General features: G+C 41.0%; 1 protein-coding gene across 2 annotated transcripts in view; it reads left to right on the forward strand.

Moving 5' to 3' along the window:
* The first annotated feature begins 9,070 nt into the window (after nucleotides 1-9,070).
* The window catches only part of FBN1 (fibrillin 1), a 145,924-nt gene continuing 136,532 nt past the window's right edge, over nucleotides 9,071-18,462 (forward strand). The window contains exons 1-2 of one of the 2 annotated variants that reach the window (XM_086848332.1): nucleotides 9,071-9,211; nucleotides 9,631-9,902. In XM_086848332.1, the coding sequence (XP_086704458.1) occupies nucleotides 9,736-9,902 (167 nt within the window). In that variant the 5' untranslated portion in view covers nucleotides 9,071-9,211; nucleotides 9,631-9,735. Of the gene's footprint in view, nucleotides 9,212-9,235; nucleotides 9,389-9,630; nucleotides 9,903-18,462 lie in introns of those variants that run through there. The other variant, XM_086848333.1, reaches the window with a different exon arrangement.

Raw genomic sequence — 18,462 nt, forward strand, 5'->3', positions numbered from 1 at the left:
TTATTTAAGAGCTTAACACAGCTTAACATGTGAGGCAAAGTAAGACTTTCAGGGTTCTTGTGCTTAGGAGAATGGGGAAATTTGCCAGTATGAATTCAAACTCATTGACTGTGGGTTTCTGAAATAAAAAATCTATTGAAGCACTGTGTCCCACAGAAGTATCAGAGGGGAGTGATTGGATAGATTCCAGTGGAATCTGGAGCTCTGGAGGTCATCTTGTTCTATGTGCACTGAATAAGCAGGCTCACCTAGAGTCAGGTGCCCAGGATTTGGAATATCTCCAAGAAGGGAGACTGCACAGCCTGTTCCAGTGCTCAGTCACCTCCACAAATCTCTGAATAGAACTGATAAATACTTGCTAAAATCCCTAATGATGAGACACATTCTGCCACCCTTACAATTATTCTCTTCCCTTTTTGTAGTTTGAGAAGAATGAGACTGTTGGCTAGGAGAACAGGTCTTAAAATGACTGTGTAAGAGGCCCTATCCAAAAGCTCTAAGATCCTGTTGTGGCAAATGAAGTTCTGGAGTAACCCAAGAGATGGGTTGCTTGCTGCACAGGTTTCTGCCTTGCTGTCCAAATGTCTTTCCAATGCTGCTGCACCTTGCCTAGACCTGGTGTCAAAGACAGTGGCCAGTTGTCTAGAGCTTACTTTCTGACCTGTTCATACACTGTAGTAGCCAGCCTTACTTGGGCTTTCTGAGAGCTTCTGAACTATGAACAACCTTGTAAATTAAATCACCATACTGCTGAATGCTTTCTTGCAGAAGTGCTGGTCACTGTGGAACATATTTTGCTGATCATCTGAAGAAAGGCAACTTCTACACCTGGCAGTTGTCAGACAGAGTGTTCTTGACACAGCTGTCTGCTGGTAGCTTGGGAGCAGGGCTGAACAGAGCAGATTCTGATGGGTTTATAGCTGGGATTTGCAGATTAACACTCAGTTGTACTCTGCAGCCTCTTCCTGGGCTACATCCCACCTGCATTCTTCATGAATGGAAGAAGTTCTTCAGGTTTTCTTTCTGCTCTGGTTCTTAAATCACAGTTAACAGAATTTAGTTCCAAATATGTTAAAAGAGCTCTTATCCAGCATGGGATTTGGTTAAGCCCTGGACACATTTCCCATATAATGAGTGTAGCCAGTGGCACAATTGATAATATTCCATTTAAAATGTTAAAAATTTATTCTTTTCTTTATTTTTTACTTGTAATTGGTATTATACAATTTTTGACTGCAGGAAGGGAAAGGACAGCTTGTGAAACAAACCTGTCAAAACAGGGTAAGTAGCTACCAGGGTTGCCTAAGTCAACTGCCCTTAAAATGGAGTATGTGATGGGGGAAAGATGGAAACCAAACAAAAAGAAATAACATGGAAAATAATAGTTAGATTTCAAATGCTGAGCTGCCCTAGAAGAAACAACTTTTTCAGGGTTCCGTGGGGAATGACTGTTGTTGGCACAAGCATATCAGTGATCTGCTCAACAGATATAATGGTACAGTTGTTTTTATAAGACATTTAGCTCTGAATTTGACATTCTAGAACACGTGTATTAGAGCATGATACATATGTCAGTTTTGAAGAACTTATTTTTTACAAGTTTGAGTAAATTCTAAAAGCAGTTATTTCTTACTTTAGAGAACACTTCTGGAATTTTGCTTTGTATTTTCACTGTGCAGGACTCAGAATATTTAGTCAGCAAGGCTGCACAGGCTTTTTGTTGTTAGTTCACTGTTTGTGACAAAACCCCAGCAGGTAAAGAGCCACATGTACAGACCAATGAAAGCAGAGGATTGTATGCTTTGAACAGGAGGAAAAACTTTGTAGCCAACTCTTTGGAAGGAATTGTTTCCAGTTCTCCATAAAGCTTTCAAATCCATGTAATGGGCTCTTTTCAGAAATTTCATTGCTCTAGCTTAGCTTAACTGATGGAATAGCATTCACCACACTAAAGTCAGGGCATGCTCTGAACTCCACTGAAATAAGTGGAGAGGGGAAAAAAAAAATATCTTGGGTTTGGACTAGGCTTGTAGTGCCAAGGGAAGCTTCTCCAGATCATTGCAGTGCAGGGAAACTCTGTTTTCCCAATAGTTTATCATAAAATGTGTCCAGACTGGAGCCTCTGAAAGATTTCCTTATCTTGAAAAGGCACCATGAATCTCCTTATTTACATCATCCACTTTTCAGCCATAAAATTACACTTCCTTCCTTTTACTGATGAACAGGAGTGGGAAAAGTCAGCATTAATATATATTCATATATCTATAGATAGATAGATATAGATGTCCTTTTTCCCAAGCATCTCCTGTCAAGCATTTTTCCTTGGCTCTCCCTCATGGGTTTCAAATGACATTTCCTCTGCTGACTCTGTGCCTATTTGACCTCCATTCTTATTTGTCTGAAGTTATGTGGTATTTTTCTTGGTATTGAAAGGAGTTCACAAAGCTAGAAAAAGTGTTCAACATCTTTATTTCAAATTTGTAAAGTGTCAAAACCTGACTCTTTAAAAAAGAAATGTAGCAGCTCAATCTCTTCTGAACTCCACCCCATTCATCACAGTAATAGCAATTTTGGGTGGACCTGGTGTTGATAATTTGTAAACCATTAGGGACGTTCTACAGGCAGTAATTCTGTTTTTCAAAAAAAGCTGAAAATATTTTTTATTGTTGGAATTTCTTCCACCGTTTAAGCACAGTCTGAGTAATTTGTAATAGAAACTAGTAAAAGTTACTAGTAAAAGTTTCAGGTGATCTAAGGAATAGATTTTAACTCTATCCCTGTATCTTAATTTTCTGTAGGAGAGAAAAAAAGGGTTTTCAAGCTCCAAAAAACATACAGAGCTTTCTTCCTGTCCCTTCCCACTTTTAACCACAGTATGTGGAATCTATTGCAACTTCTTCCTCAAATAGCTTCTTTCACTTAATTTGGCTACTGGCAAAATTAATATATTTCTTAATTAACTGCAATTTTTATTTCCTGTTTCCTTAAAAGTAAAGAAAACCTGATTTTATACTAAAAAATATCTATAAAGCATCTATATACTGCAAATTGTTCCGTTTGCTGTGGATTGAGCCTATGTGTAAATGAGAAGGGGCTAAAAATGAAATGGAATACTCTTGTGAGTTTATAGGAAGTTTCCTATTGATGTCTGTGGGCTGAATTTACCCAAGTAACTGTACTGGAAGTGCACAATGCAATATATTAAAGATGTATGTATTAATAAATGGATCATGTTCTATCCAGTGTGGTGTATAAGGACTTTGCATCTGATGGACATTTTGAGGCAATGAAGACTGGCTGCTGAAATTTGTGAACCTGATAAAACGCCCCAGCAATCCTCAGTAAGTAAATTTTAATACTTTCAACAGATGAAGTGGGAGGGAAATCCCCGAATGATTTTATACCCGGTAAGAAATCACAGACTCTAGATGAGGTTGTCTCAGTTTACTGGTATCTAGAAAACCTGAGGAAATGAAGTCAGCCTTTTGAAAGTTACTGAATAAAGGAAAGTGCAGATCAGAGCTGTTCTTAGCTCTTTTCTGGCCAGAGACTCATCCCTGTCCTCCGTGAGTCAGTGGTGCTCTTGCAGTGGAGGCGGCCAACTGCACACGGGCTGTGTTATGGGAGTGCAACCAGGCAGTGCAGGGAAGTGATTCTTTACCTCTCTTGGTACTTTAGAAACTGCATCTGCAGTACTGTATCTAACTTTGGGCACCCTGGCACAAGAAAACCACACTCACCCCTAAACCCAAAAGCCAGTGACGGCTGGAGCAAGCCTGCCAGAGGACACTAGCATGGTGAGAGGCTAAAGCAATGCTGTCTGAGCAGGGGGTTCATCCAAACTTAAGAATCACAGGTTAGAGAGGATCTCCCTGCTGTCTTCAGGGTATAGAAGAGATAGAGCCTGACTCTTTTGGGTGGTGAGCAGTAGTAGGATGAAGAGCAGGCACAAATTTTAGGGAAGGGAAATTCCTAATAAGTATTAAGAAAAATTCATATTAAGAAAAATTTGTTACAGTAAGGGTTGTGGAACAATGGAGTAGGTTACTCCAGAAAAGTGTGGCATCCATCCTTGGAGATATTTAGAACTCATCTGGATAGAGCCTGAGCAGCCCACTCTTAAGTTGGTCCTGCTCTGAACAGGGAACTGGACTGAAGGACTTTCATAAGTTTCTTCCTATTTAAGCTCATCATTGATTCTATGAGAGCTGTATGCAATGCTCTCATAGTGTTATTTCTCAAAGGAAGGGCCTTGCAAATGGAATGTGGTGGGTTCAGAGTCTAATCCCTGGTCTCTTATTACCTATTTTATTATTTCAACTGCATCATGGGGCAACTCCCTATCAACTGAGACATCACATAGCCAGAGGAACACTAAGATGGAAAACAGAGGCAGAGACACCCAATCCCTTGCTGACAGTGTTTGAAGGAATGTAGGGCCTGATTCAGCTGTCTTTGTTGGAGTCAGTAGGGAGTTCTGCATAAACCAGAGTTTAAAGAAGAGGCTCTTGGTTACTGATTTCCACCCACTTGGAATGTATTAATTTGGATAAAAAGCTATAACCATTTTGCTCAATGTTTTAGCCTGAAAATTCACCCATCAGTTGGCATTTTATGCTAAGCTGTGAAAGCTGTTTCACTTTGCTTCTGAGTTTACAGGTGGGATTTAAGAGGTCTTTGGGGACAAATGTAAGACTGAGGAAGCTTAGCTTGCGACTGTTACTGTGGCAAAATTACCATTAAATCTGACAGGGTTATTAGCTGACACAAGGTTGTAATATATATTTCCTTTTCTTGCACTAAGGGTGGATTAAAACTTTTTTTTAAGTCAAAGAAACAATTGCTATTGTTAAGATAAGTTTTCTAGCAGTATACATAGAATTAAATACATCACTGTATGTATATTAGATTGTGATTAAAAACAAATTTCCATTGTATTTTAGTTGTATTTCTGTTCAACACTAGTCTTACAAAAATAGGTTGTGCTTCCCCTACCCAGAAGGTAGAACAAAAGTCATTGGATTTCTTCTGGTTTAGTTTTCTTTAGGACCCCGTAAAGAATAACTCTGATAATGGATCGGCCTTCAGCAAATGGAGATGTATGTTAGGTTTCACCCTTACTGGGGAAGGATTGGTTTAAAGTGAGATCTAGTTTTAGAAACAAAAGCAACTATGAATGGGGTAGAGAACATTCCTAAAAAAAATACTGAGAAGGGAATGTCTTAATTAAGGCCTCTCTTGAGTTTCCCTGTACTTTCTTTGTCACTGATATCGAGGAATCCAGGTGTTTTAGAGGAGAAAGAACATCTGTTTCGTTCAGATCTTAAGTAAAGAGAAATGTTTGTTTTTTGGTGGGGTGATATAAAAATTTGCCTTCTTGTAAATTAAAGATGCTATTTTGTTTAGAACTGTAAGATCTGCGTTAAACTGTTCCATAGAGGCATAAATAGGAGAGATGTGTTCTGAATGTAATAAAATATAATAGGTTTATGCTCACTTAGGATACAACTGAGATATAATATTGTAATTTCTGCAGAAGTGCATAGGCCCCTATTGTCTAAGCCAAGAAAGAACTTCTTATTTCCTCTCATATTTCTTATATTACAGAAATATTACAACAACACTTTGCACAGTATCAGAAATCATAGAATTATATGTTAATGTAGGTTGGATTTCCTTCTCCATCATTGTAAACTCTGCTGACAGATGAAAACTTCAATTAAGCCACTTGTAAAAATTAAGTAAAAGTCTTGGGTGAAATATATCTCCCGATCTATTAATAATGGATTCCATAGCTACTTATCACAGCTTGTCTGACCAAACAGCATTAAGAAAAATTGATGTATTTTAATTTGAATTACCTATTTTTTTTTATATTATTTTTTTTAGATTTAAACCAGCTAATTTGTTGTCTGGATGTAATTACTGTTTGTGCTTCTAATGTACTTAAAAAAATACACACACCAGAACTTTCCCACACTATTTGTTTTCATTGGCATAATAAAGGCCCTCTTAATAAATATGTAAGATTGACATACTTATTTTTGCTCAATTGGGTTAGAGTAAATTTAAAGATTAAAAAAATGCTATTATTGAAAAAGTTCATACAAACTGAAATGAAGAAAAATTCATAAAATGAGCTCCCAACTTCTAGTGATAAGTTTTTTTTATTTGCAACAATTCAAAACAGTTTCCTTGAAATACGACTATTCTTTTCCCAAGAAAAGACTCCTTCAGGAAGGAGTGTTTGAGTAAGATGAAGAGGACTGGTCAGCCAAAGGCTAGCAAGGAGGAAGATCAGTACTTTGCATCTCTGCTGCTGAGCACTAAGATCACCAGCACTGAAAACTTCAGTGTTTTAATGTAAACCAAACAGCAGGACAAGTAAGTATGTCTCTGAGGATCAGTTACAAGTCAGTAACTTGGGCACTGTGTAAAATGATCTAAGTACATGATGGTAATAAGCACTGGAGGTGCACTAAGGTGTGGTTAGCAAATAGGATGTCTTATGAGAGGAATGTACAGGACTTGATTGAAAGTGTGTTCAAAGTTATGTAAATATTTAGGGTCATTGTTTCCCAGGTGACACTCAACTGTAAAGCCTAGTTTTTGTAATTTCTATCATTCCTACTTATAATTGATCTACCTGTAATTATCCTGCCCTGATTTCGGGCCCTGCCACCACAATCCATGCCATCTACATCCTCCAAAATGCACCTCTAAGATCCTCAAAATAACCTGGAAGAATGAGCATTGTGGAAAGAGAGTTGCTTAAATGTTATGGAAAATTCCACTGTGCATGTAGCAATGATGTTGCATGTCTTGCTCTTGGCATCTTTTATTTTTGGGTTTGATTCCATGGTCTCATCAAGAAACTCAAATATCACTTGAGTTTCTGGATCTTGGTTAATCTGAGAGTTCATCTTTCTGTTTGTGACAGGAAATGGTGATCAACTGGATCATCAGAATTGCTTCTTAGTTGCCTTGTTTTTTCCCCCCTTAAGTGAAACTTCAAGTGGCTGACAAGTGTTTTGGAGGCCATATAGAAATCTGTTTGTCTAGATGTTCTTCAGAGTCCAAATGTTTGCAGAGACTCAAGTGGCTGTGGGAAAGAGTGTGGATGACCCTTATTAGTAGCTCTGTTCAGCAGCAGAGAGCAGAAGTTAAGTCTTTGGCTTGCAGCAGTGTATTTTTCTAGTGGTTTGAGAACCCAGGTGGGCACCATTTTAAAGTTGTCAACAATGTAAGTACTTCTAATGTATAAGCATTTTCTTTAAAATGACACACTAGAAGCTGATGATGTGCTACATATTTCACTAGATTAATGAACTTCCAGCCCACATATCATGTAACATTACTTCATATAGTGTAATCCACATTTCTGCAACCATGCAAGATACAAAGAAAAAAAACATCATAAAATGTGTTAGAAGATATGAGAAAGTCGCCCCATTAGCCTGTGACACAGACTAGATATTTTTCTGGTAGCTCATCCACAAAATTAAAGCGGTTAAAACAGAAAATGTTGAAACCAAAAGAATGTTGGAGTAAATAGCAACCCAGAATTCCTTTCATAACTCACTTTTGTTTACTCGTAAATTCTATCTTCACATTATAAACATAATTAGTAAATATCTGGCAACATTTTTGCAGGTTCAGTTTAACTTCTATAATAACTAAGTAAATGTTTAGATTTTGCTGTATGCATAGATGATAGTGAAGAAAGAGAACTGTATAACAATGTACTGCATGTCCTGAATTTCTTAATAGAAGGGATAATTACTACCACCTTCATCCTCATTTTTTCTTGGTTTTGAGCAAATTTTGACACTGTAAAAGAAATACAAAATCCTTTAGGCAATGCTATATTGTCTCTTCAACAAGCATAGCCATAAAGAATTCTTAGTCTTTGTATACTTATGTGTCAGCCAAACAAAATCTTTGACAAATCAAATTCCTATTTATCCAACTAGATTGTAACAGAAAATTTAATATTTCTCATTAATCACAACGCCTAACTTCTACTTCTGTGGTGCAAACTGCAAATCAGTTGCCGAATTGAAGTTAATTTGTTCATTTTGTACAAGTTACAAAATAGTGGTATCAAGTGTAGGCTTCTACTGTCCTGAACCTTGATCAAGGTAGGGTGAATGCCCCACTGAAGTGGCATACTCTGTACCCCATTACTTCTTTCTTGGGCCAGTATCTCATAGTATTTCACATCTACATTTTACCTTATACTCTATCTGACAGTCTTGATGCTAAACTGTAAAACAGTGACGTTGAAATGGTCAAACAACTGTTTTGTAATTTGCAGAATTTAACACTCTCCTTGATGATAAAAATCATCCAAAAGGATTAGAAAGCTGCTATTGTGGTTAGAACTGCATGGCTTTCTTTCCTTGAGAAGGATGAGCTGGCTGTGAAGATTTAGGAGTAGGTATGGAAGAGTTTGGTGTCTCGGTGTCTGTGGCATGTTAGTTACTAGAAAGGACATTATTCATCCTGCAGCAGCCTCTCCGGTAAAGCCGCCATCGATGCTATTTTTCCTTATAAGGGAAACAGATACCTTTATGTTATTTTTCATAAGCTATAGATGCAAAATGCTGCACCTCTAGGAAGTAAGTGCCTCTACGTCTACATATCTACATTCATTTAGACGGAGGCAGAGGCGTGCACTTCCTTCGGTTCCCTCTGCTCCTGTCTGACACACTTGGCTCAGCATTAAGGCTATCCCAGGCACTGATGCCTCTGTCGCCGTGCGAGCCGGGGACCCGCGGGGTAACCCGAGCTGGCAGCGCTGCCTGGCCGCAGCTGCCTCCGGAGCGGAGGGAGCGGCAGCGCCGCGTCCTCCCGGGCAGCACCGCACGCTTCCCGCGGCTCCCGGGGAGCCTCTCGGGGCCGAGCATCCCGCCAGCCCCGGGCCGGCCGCAGGTGACCCACGGCGCGACCGGCCAGGAGCCGCCCGGGCACCGCCGGGAGCCCCCGGCTTGGCGGCTCGGGGGTGGGGGGAACATTTTTATTCCCCTCTCTCTCGCGAGAAAGGGTTGGGCGGGCGATACTTGAAGAGGAGAGGGGGGGGAGAGAGGAGGGGAAAAAGGAGGAGGAGGAGGGAGGGGGCAGCTGGAACCGCAGCTGGATTAGCGGCGGGTGCAGCGGCCGCAGCTGGAACAGCAGCGGGAACGGCAGCCGGCGGCGGCGGCTCCAGCGGGTGCGCGCTCCTCGCAGCGGCTTCTCCCGGGGCGGGCGGGCTGGGCGCGGGGCTCCTGCCCGCGGCGCTCCGGCCGCTGCGGCTCTAGCGGTGCCCGGCTCGGGGAGCCGGGAGGGTTCGTGCCCAGGGGCCATTTCCAGTCCAAGAGCGGCTTCGGGAGCGGTGGCGGCGGCCGCGGTCTGTCCGCGGCGGGTGCGGGAGCCCCCGCGGATGCTGCTGAAGGGGAGGCAGAGCCCGCGCGGCCCCGGGCAGCCCCTCGCCATCCCCCGCGGCCGCCGCCTCTCGCGGGCGCGATAGCGCCGGGCTGGCCGGGGCCGACGGCGCCGGGGCGCGGGGGCAGGCGGCGGGGGGCGCGGGGTGGCCGCGGCCGCTTTTCCTCGGTCCCTGACTCCTCTTCCTCCTCGTTTCTCCCCTCGCAGCTCGCATTGGAGAGGCTGGTCGGAGACAGGGCGGCGGGGACCGGCAGTCTTCGGCGGCGGAGAGGAGACAGCGGCCGCTCGCAGCCCGGGGGCTCGGGGGACGCGATGTGGCGGGGGCGGCTGCTGGGGATCGCCCTGGGAGTTGCCGTGCTGTGGGCGTCCCAGGCTGGTGCCGCCGCCGCCGGGCACACCGAGGGGGTGAGCGCCAAGGAGAGCCGGTCCAGCCGGGCCAAGAGGCGAGGGCACGGCGGCGGGCACGACGCGCTCAAAGGGTAGGTGCGGGGTCGGCCCCGGCCCCTCCCGGGTGCCGCGGCGCGGGCCGGGCAGCCGGCGCACATCTGCCTGCGTGTGTGTGTGTGTGTGTGTGTGTGTAGCCACAGCCAGAACCCATTGACGGTGGGAGCTCTGGGGGTGCGAGATCTCCCCGAGCTCCCTTGGGGCTGTCCATACCCAGGAGCGGTTTGGGCTGGGGGGCGCCGGACGCCGCCTGCAGCACCGCAGGGTAACGCCGGGGCTCTGGGCTCGGAGCCCCGCCACCCTCCAGCCCCCCCGCTGGACAGGCTGCTGGTCCTCTGCGACCTGCAGCCGGACTTCACCTCTGGGTGGGCGATGCTTCGTGAGGATGAGCCGCAGCAGCGTGGAGGTTGCTAATTTATCTTCTAGGGAGGCCTTAGATAAAGGCGCACGGCGGGCTTGTGCATTCCTCCCGCATCCCGCGCTTCTGCTTTGCATGAAGCAGAATAACGGTGATGCCTGGAGCCCACAGCATGCCCTTTCCGTCAGCTGGCCTCTCTCATCTCCACCTTGAGCCTTTTGTGATGTCCATTTTGCTCTCATACGGACTCTAACTATCTGCTACTGGTATGAGTGAGCCCAAGTGTACAAGAGTTTAATTTCTTAAGAAACATTGTGGTACATGCTTAGGAGAGAGGTTTTTTTAAAGGTTAAATTTGCATCAGGCAAACTTTTCTCCATTCTAATGGAACACCTTTCCAATGCAAAAATAGTTGTGAAGTCAGCTGAAAGGCATTGCCTGCATGTGCAGTTGAAAATCTATTTCACTAAAGGTGAAAAGTTTGTAATAAAGTAATAAAAAAGAAGTTTCCTTTCTCAGGTGATCCAGTGTGCCTTTTCAGCCCATGGCCAGATTTTTTTCTGTTGTAAGACAGAGGAGAAATGTAAAAAAAAAAAAAGTATTAAAATGGTTACACTTCTGTAAGGGATGCAAGCTATTTGCTTTTTTTGCCCCCTATTTTCTCAAAAAGGAACTATTACAACTTTATTGTTAGAGGCCTTGAAGAATGTGCTTTAATTTCTTCCTAACTTCCTTCTATTTTTGTAGTTCTTTTTACCTATATTTGGATTTACAATCTTGGCTTTTTAATGCTCACCTGATTGAAAAAGATTTCTGTTTCTAGACCTGTATGCTGCAAAAATGGATGCAAGCTGTCAACATTAATTTTCATTGGTCTGATTTTGTAGGATCAGACTCTCTTATTTAATTTCCATATACCTTATCACAAAATAAATAGTTGGACAAAGCAGATCCAAAATAGATGTGACAAAATCTAGGAGGTGAGAAGGATGTACAGTTAAGTTTGAGGGACTAATTGCAAGCAATAAAAGATGATAAGGAAAAGCATTTATTAGAAAGTGCCTGTATTCTTTAGGATGTTTTAATAACTTTTATTGTTACAGGATTCTGAGTTAATATCAAAGTGATAAAAATAATTTTTTTCTCAGTGGCACAGAATATGCCATCTAGCACACTGTGCTGACTTGGTGAAAGTTAGAGGCACATTAGCTGAGGATAAAATTTCTTTGGTGTGTGTAGCTGTCACTCTAAACTGTACTGTTTAGACATAATAATAGTGCATAATAGTAATAATAATAGTGGATGATATTTCAAGTGTTAATTATTTTTGGAATCTAAAATGGGTTAGGATAAGTGTTTAATTTTAGGAGTTGAATCTTCTACTTAACAGAAGCCTGCTATATTTTATGTTCTTTGCAGTAATTCTTCCTTTTATTGTATGTTATCTATGAGTTATATATCTTCTTAGTAATCTGCAAATCTAGCAATAATGTCAACTAAAATAAATTTTAGTTATTCTGTATCTTGGTCAGTTTTTTGGAATATTACCAGTATGAATGAGTGCCCCTGGGAAGCAGATTCTTAACAAGGATAATAATTTGCCAGATGAACTGAGAAAAAGACAAAACAAATTATTAGTTTGGTTTCTTGCTAGACCTTCTTTTGTAACCCTGATTTGAGGCTGAGTATAGAGTCCCCAAATTGCTTGGAGGACAGATATTTTCATCATTGCTGGGTGAATCCTGCTGGATATTTCCAGTTTAGAAGTTGTGAGCACTTTCTTAGGTGTGGTACTGTCCTGTACAGAGTGAATAAAAAGAATTGTCATTCTAACAGACAAGGTTGGAATGAATTTGGAAGGACAGATGGAAAACATATTTTGAATGTACAGGAACTGTATATACATTATTCATTGTAATTGGAGGACTAAAGCACTAAAAATATGATTTTACAAGAAGACAGTATTTTTTTAACTTGTTCATCAGTATAAATACATTTGGGAATCTGTTAATTGTAATACAAGTCATAACAGATGCTGGGAAACTTTATTCCCATGTTATTACAGTTGACTAAGACTTTCTTTTCATTTTGAAATGAACTCTTGCTCTGATTGTAAGGCACATGGGGATGCATTTTTAGAGAAAACCCTTTTACACTTTAGTCATTTTGTGTGATTGATTATAATGACTATTGGAAGTCTTTTAGCATTTGAAAGTATTAAGTATTGAGGTTAATCTGTGTGTGAATACTGGCCTTGTATGTTAAAATGAAGAAGCTTAAGATCTGTTTCAGTTCTCATGATTTTTCCTACTTAACATTTTTTACTGCAGGCTGTTGACTGCAGGAGATGTTTGCTTTCATCTGTGTGACCTTTACCTCATTGTTTATGGTAATGAGCTGTCTGAATGTATAATGTGATTCTAGAAGCATATTTTAATTTTAATAATTATAAATTATTTGGAAGTGTCTCTTAGGTTCTCATTTTAAGACATTACACTTGCTGCTTATGTAGTTTGAATCAATCCTGCTTCAGAGGCATTAGAGGTGAAGTCCTTTTAATGCCATCTGTGTTTGGCCTAATTCAATGTATATTTATGTGCTGATGCCTGTAAGTGATCAGAAAGCAATCAGAATAAAGGCAGTAATTATGAAAAAAAAATATAACTAGACTCTCTGGTCATGGAAATGTTGCTGGAATTCATTGTGATTCAGCAAGTTAAAATAATAACCCGCTAGTGAGACACTTCTCCAGATCCCCAGAATTTTATCACAGATGTTACTGTATTGAGCTATTAGGCTTCAAGCCATTATCCTGCTACCCCTTAAGCATGCAAAAATGCAGTGTCAACTTCTGTAAGAAATAAATCCTACAAAACTGGCCATGAACAGGAAGTTCTTTCTAAACAATATATACTTCAAGACAACCACTCTTATGTGTTTCAATCATTTGAATATAAAGCAAAAATTAATTTACTGATGATTTGATTAGTACATACAAGAAATATCGTACTCAAAGATCTTAGAATTAGGATTTCTCATTTTTTGATGATGCTAGATGACTTCAAGCACTAATGAGTATCAGTCAGTTCTTAATAACATTTTAAGCAATGTTTGTCATGTTTATCAGTCTCTTCTCAGTATAATGGCCAAGAAAGCAATGATTTGCTTAACAGATAGCAGAAATTTTGAAATAATTACAGTTTCTTCAAGATAGCTGAATTTTGACATGTTTCTAATTAGGAGATTAATTAAATGTATTTATGCAAGAATGATTTAATTTCTTTGGTTTTACTAAGTTGAAATGATAGTGAATATTGCAGAACAGAATAGTTGGCTCCAAAAGGATTCATAAAATTCTTGTATTAAAGGTATTCAACAGGGGATTGAGCTTTTTGGACAAATCTCTTTTGGTTATCTCAGATGAAGACCACAGGTTTACTGATACACTTCCCTGAGTAAACTTGGTTGGATTTGACCCTTTTTATGCCTCAGTGCTCCTTGAAATAGAGTAATCTTATAAATCTATAACTTAATTCTAGTGTTCAGCTATATAATTAGGGCTTCTGGTTTTCATTTTAAACCAATATTTACCACTAAAAGCCTGCTGAAGGAAAGCAGACTTTCTGTACTGGTAAATATTTGTTTATACTGAAAAACCTCAAAGATTTTTCTTGCCACTTGTGGCCTGCACACCTCTGGGCAGCTGCTGTTGCCACACCTTGTCAGTGCCACTCTGCAAGCGGGAGGCAGCCTGAATACTTGGAAATAAAAACTTAATTAAAAATACGTGGAGGCTGCTGTAATAGCCAATGTGCTGGAGCACTCACCTGGCTTCCAGGTGGCATGGCTGGCCTCCTTCCAGTCTTCTGCTTCTGTGGGGTAAAGCTTACATGGAGTATGAAGAACTTCTGTTCCAGCATATCCTAGTGTGGAAACTGAATTCCTTGGTAACTACACGTAATGTTAGTATTCTGCACCTCTCTGAATGTATTTGCCATGGTTGTGGTGCTGTTCTTTTGCTATTAAAAGATCCTTGGAAATCTAGTTCTGGAGTGAAATAAGTTCATAGATATTGGCACTGTGCCTCATATATGTGTTTCCTCTTGTTTGGTATGATGTGATTTGATGTAGGTGCAACTTTGTAGAGCAGGAGAAAACCAGTAAAAAGTAAATAATCTTCAGGACTTCGTAGTCCTGCCAGTCTCCATTTAGATATCCAAATTGTGTCATTTGGACACCATCTTTATAGAAGGCACAGCCTTAATCCAAACTCTGGTTTATCAGTTTTGGGGATAGGCTTCTAGGCCTGTGTATTTTGTAGGGCAGAATTAGGACTTCATTAATTTTGGGCATGCCAGTGCAACCTGTGATTAAAACTCTTGGTGAATACTGTTGTAGTCTCCCTTTCAGGGGGAGGCTCTGAGGCGCATGTGGATCTGACAGCTTAGCCAGTCTTCCTCTCTGTGATCTTTCTCATATTATATTGTAATGAGATACAAATGGTTTTGAAGTGCCATGTGCCTCTTCTAAAATACATTAGATAATTACTTTATTGCCATTTTATGGCAGTAGGTCATAAATAGAGCAAGCAGAGGGAAAATGCTATAATAAACAGTGTAACAACATTCTTGATGTACTGTATGAAATAAGATTGTTTTGGAAATGTAAAATCAGCCTGGGAGACTAAGATGAAGCAGGTTTCCTGTGACGCAGCACCACTGTGCCAAGGTGACATGTTGAACATCAGGAAGGCAAGACTGGATGTAATTCTTTTCCTTTCTTCCTCTCATATATCTATTTATTCATTTTTGTCTGCTTAGCTCTTGGTTGTATCAGGCTGGCCTGATACACTGCCCCCAGATGCTGCAGGACCAGTCACAGCTGGCCTGTGGTGGGCTTCTTGTATTTCACATCAGGATTGTCACTTTGTGTCCCATTGCAGGAAGGCACATCCTGAGGGGTCCTTTAAGGCTGATTGTTGCTATGATTTAATTGATTGACAGGTTAGAAACAGATTAATCCCACAGCCCTTACTCAGAACACAAGACATGTAATGGATAGTACTTTGTTTCTTTCTTTGTGTTCCAGGTAATAATTTTTTCTGTGGATTTGTTATGCAGTTGTCTAATCTTATGTGTGGTGGTGTCTTTCTCGGGGCTTCCTGATCTCAGTTTGTTAGTGTTTAATTGAACTTTTATTGATGGGGTATACTGTCTTTAGAAACTGGAGGCCTAAAGGGTTGGGGGAAGAACAACACCTGCAGAAAGTGTGTCTTGCTGGAGCAGGGTGCAGTAATTTGCAGTTTGCAGTGCAGGTTTCCTGAGAGAATAGCTTTGAGGAAACAGAAGAAACTCTGGCTAGGCATAGCTGCACTCTCCTCAATCAAGAGCCTACTTAATTTTTATGAAAGTAGACTTCTCCCCTGTTGTTAGCCAGCACAGGATACGTTTTGTATTCAGTGGTGGTTCCACAAGTTGTTCATCAGATTCTGTATCACCTGTGTCTGTTTGCCTTGGTCACTGCATAAGTTGTGCTCTATGTGCAGCTTTACACGGGTGTCAGAACCTTTGGGATTGTGCTGGATGCAGACTTGAAGTAAGCATAGGGATGCTCTCAGTTGATATGGGAGCAAAGGGAGGATCTCTGGGTCAGAGCTTGGCAGGAACAGTCCATCTGTCAACTTCACTTGCAATCGTCCTTATCAAATAAGATTACAGCTTCTGTTTCCCTGTATGTTTATTTTCCTTTCCTGTGGTGTGTTGCTCAGCATTGCTGCTCACTTAGGACAGTCTTTGTCATTCCTCTTCCATCCCACAAACTTGAATGTTTAGTGTATGAACTTGAATACAGTTTTTGACAAAGGTGACTTTAAATATGTTCATGATCTGAGCAGCCTGTGATTGTTAGAACAATCAGCCTGGGTAACAGGAGGCCATCTCGATTTAAATAAGATTTTAGGACCTTGAGATCTTTGAATGTGCACATATGAAAATAGTAAGAAATGAATCATTAACTTTTTTTTTTGTTTTGCAATGACAGTGACTCCCATCTTATTCTTCTTCATCTCCCTGCTGAACCCTAAAGATGAAGAAGATATAGAGGCATGTCTGTCAGTTTGGTCTTGCTCCTCAGACTCAGTAAATATTTTTGTAGAATGGAGCAATTGTGGCCTGGACTGTTTCTGATTAACCATTGCACTGTGCTGGGGAAATATATTTGTAGCTTTTCAATCCTACATTTCTCCTTTGGTTGTTTCCTCATCCATTCTGATTTTCCCACTTAGTTTTATTTATCTAATTTTTTAAATAAAGGATTTCAGACTTACTGAACAGCCTCATTCATGCTAAGGCTGGTGTGCAGATAGAGGCATGAGGACAATAATTTGGTTTTTTGTGACAGTTCGGTAAAGTCGGGCTCTTCTTTGGAAGGTAGATTGGGATGTAAAATATAGCCTGTTAAATTAAAACCTCTGCCTTCTGGTTTTGCTTATAGATCTTCACTGAAGTATGAAGGAGGTCTAGCTTTTATCTGGAAAAATATTTTCAATGTTGACTTGCTGAAGAATCTGTTGTTTTCCTTTCTACTTCTCATTTTATGAAATGATTCATGACCATTATAGCCTCAGAAATACCAAATGAAAGCCACAGTTCTTTTGTCTACAGTCTTAATCATTTTCATCCTCTTTTTCAAGCTTCCCTCTCTCTCATATTTTGCTGGAGGACATCAGAATATTCAGTGATGTTCAGCTGAGGTTTCAAATTAAAATTTGTTTCCTTTCAGGAACATTATTTTCCTGTCTCTTTTCTTCTTTGTTTTTCTCACTAATATTCCATCTTTTTCTCTTCCCCGTGTATAGAGTAAATTACCTGTGTCTGCTAGGGACAAGTTGAACTAAAACAGTGGGATCTGTATCAACAGTGTTTTCCTGTTTCCTTGTGGTAGATGTGCAGGTAACTGGCCCTTTGAAAATGTAGAGTCATTGTCCCAACAAGGAGAGAGACAAAGGGTAGAATAGTGTGTAGTGAAGGGAGGAGGAGAAATACTGGTAACTTACCTAAAATAAATCTTCAGTAGGCTAAGGAAGAGCACTTAAAACACAAATTAATAGCATTGCTTAGCAGTTAAGGGTGTTCTCTGACAGTATTGATTCAAGTGTTAGGTATAGGAGACTCCCTAAAGGACTGGGTGTTCTCCATGGTGGAGGATGGTTGGTGACACCAGCACAACCTGCAGCATCCAGGGGTTGGCTAGCCTTGGGTTTATCTGGCCAGTGTGCCCCACAACAGCCCTGGTGCTGCTGCTCATCTTGGGCACAGGCTGGTGGAAATCCTGAGCTCCCTGGGTACTTTTCCTTGGGAAACCGTTAGAGGTTTGCCTCCTCAGAAACCATTAGTAGGTACATGGTGAGTATGGGGAGTAGACCTGGATGTGTGAAATGATCTCTCCCTGTTCCCCTCTTGGAAGTGACATCTGGACAGCTAAGCATTGCCTTAGCCATCAGTCACATCCATTTCCCATGGGATGTTTTTAGTGCTACCAAATAGAAAAGACTTCTTGTCCTCTGAATATATCTTTTTAGCTTGGTCTTTATTGTGTGTGTTTTAAAAAAGTACCTGATGAATCCTTCCTGTTTATCTGCTGCACTTGTCTGGCCTGGCAGATAGTTTCTTGTGGTGATGGACTTTATACAGCCATGTAGATGGGTTTTGAACTGGACCCGTTGACATTCTCAAGTGGAACAATGAAGGAATACATGCCAGAAAAGCGTCTGTCCCTGGCTATGAATGAGAACAATGCCTGGCTGTCAGGTTAGATGAGCGTGTCCCTGTAAAAGACAGGGTTGGATTTTCAGAGCAAGTGCAGAGGAATTCTCTTAATGTCAATGCTGTTGTTGGATTGCTGTATTTAGCTGTCACAGTGTGATGGAGGTTAGGGTTAGAAAAGTGTTCAGTGTTGCTGCAGGAAACTTGCATGTCATTTTGAACTCTTGACTTGCACATAGGCCAGAGCCAAAGATACCCATAGAGCTGCTCAGCATGTTATTTTTTTAGCTGAACTGAGCCAGGATTCTGGGACAGCGGTATCCTTACTGTCAGAGTGAGAAATAGTTATCATATTAGGCTCTCTGCATGGCATATGTTAGCTTATTGCAGTGTAAAAATGAGTACATCAGATGCAATCCTTTGTGTGTAAAAAATAAATTTTGCTTAAAAGTGCATGCTTATTCTTTATGGTAT

The sequence above is a fragment of the Cyanistes caeruleus genome, chromosome 13 (genome assembly GCF_971803275.1).
Source record: "Cyanistes caeruleus chromosome 13, bCyaCae1.hap1.1, whole genome shotgun sequence".
Taxonomy (NCBI): Eukaryota; Metazoa; Chordata; class Aves; order Passeriformes; family Paridae; genus Cyanistes; species Cyanistes caeruleus.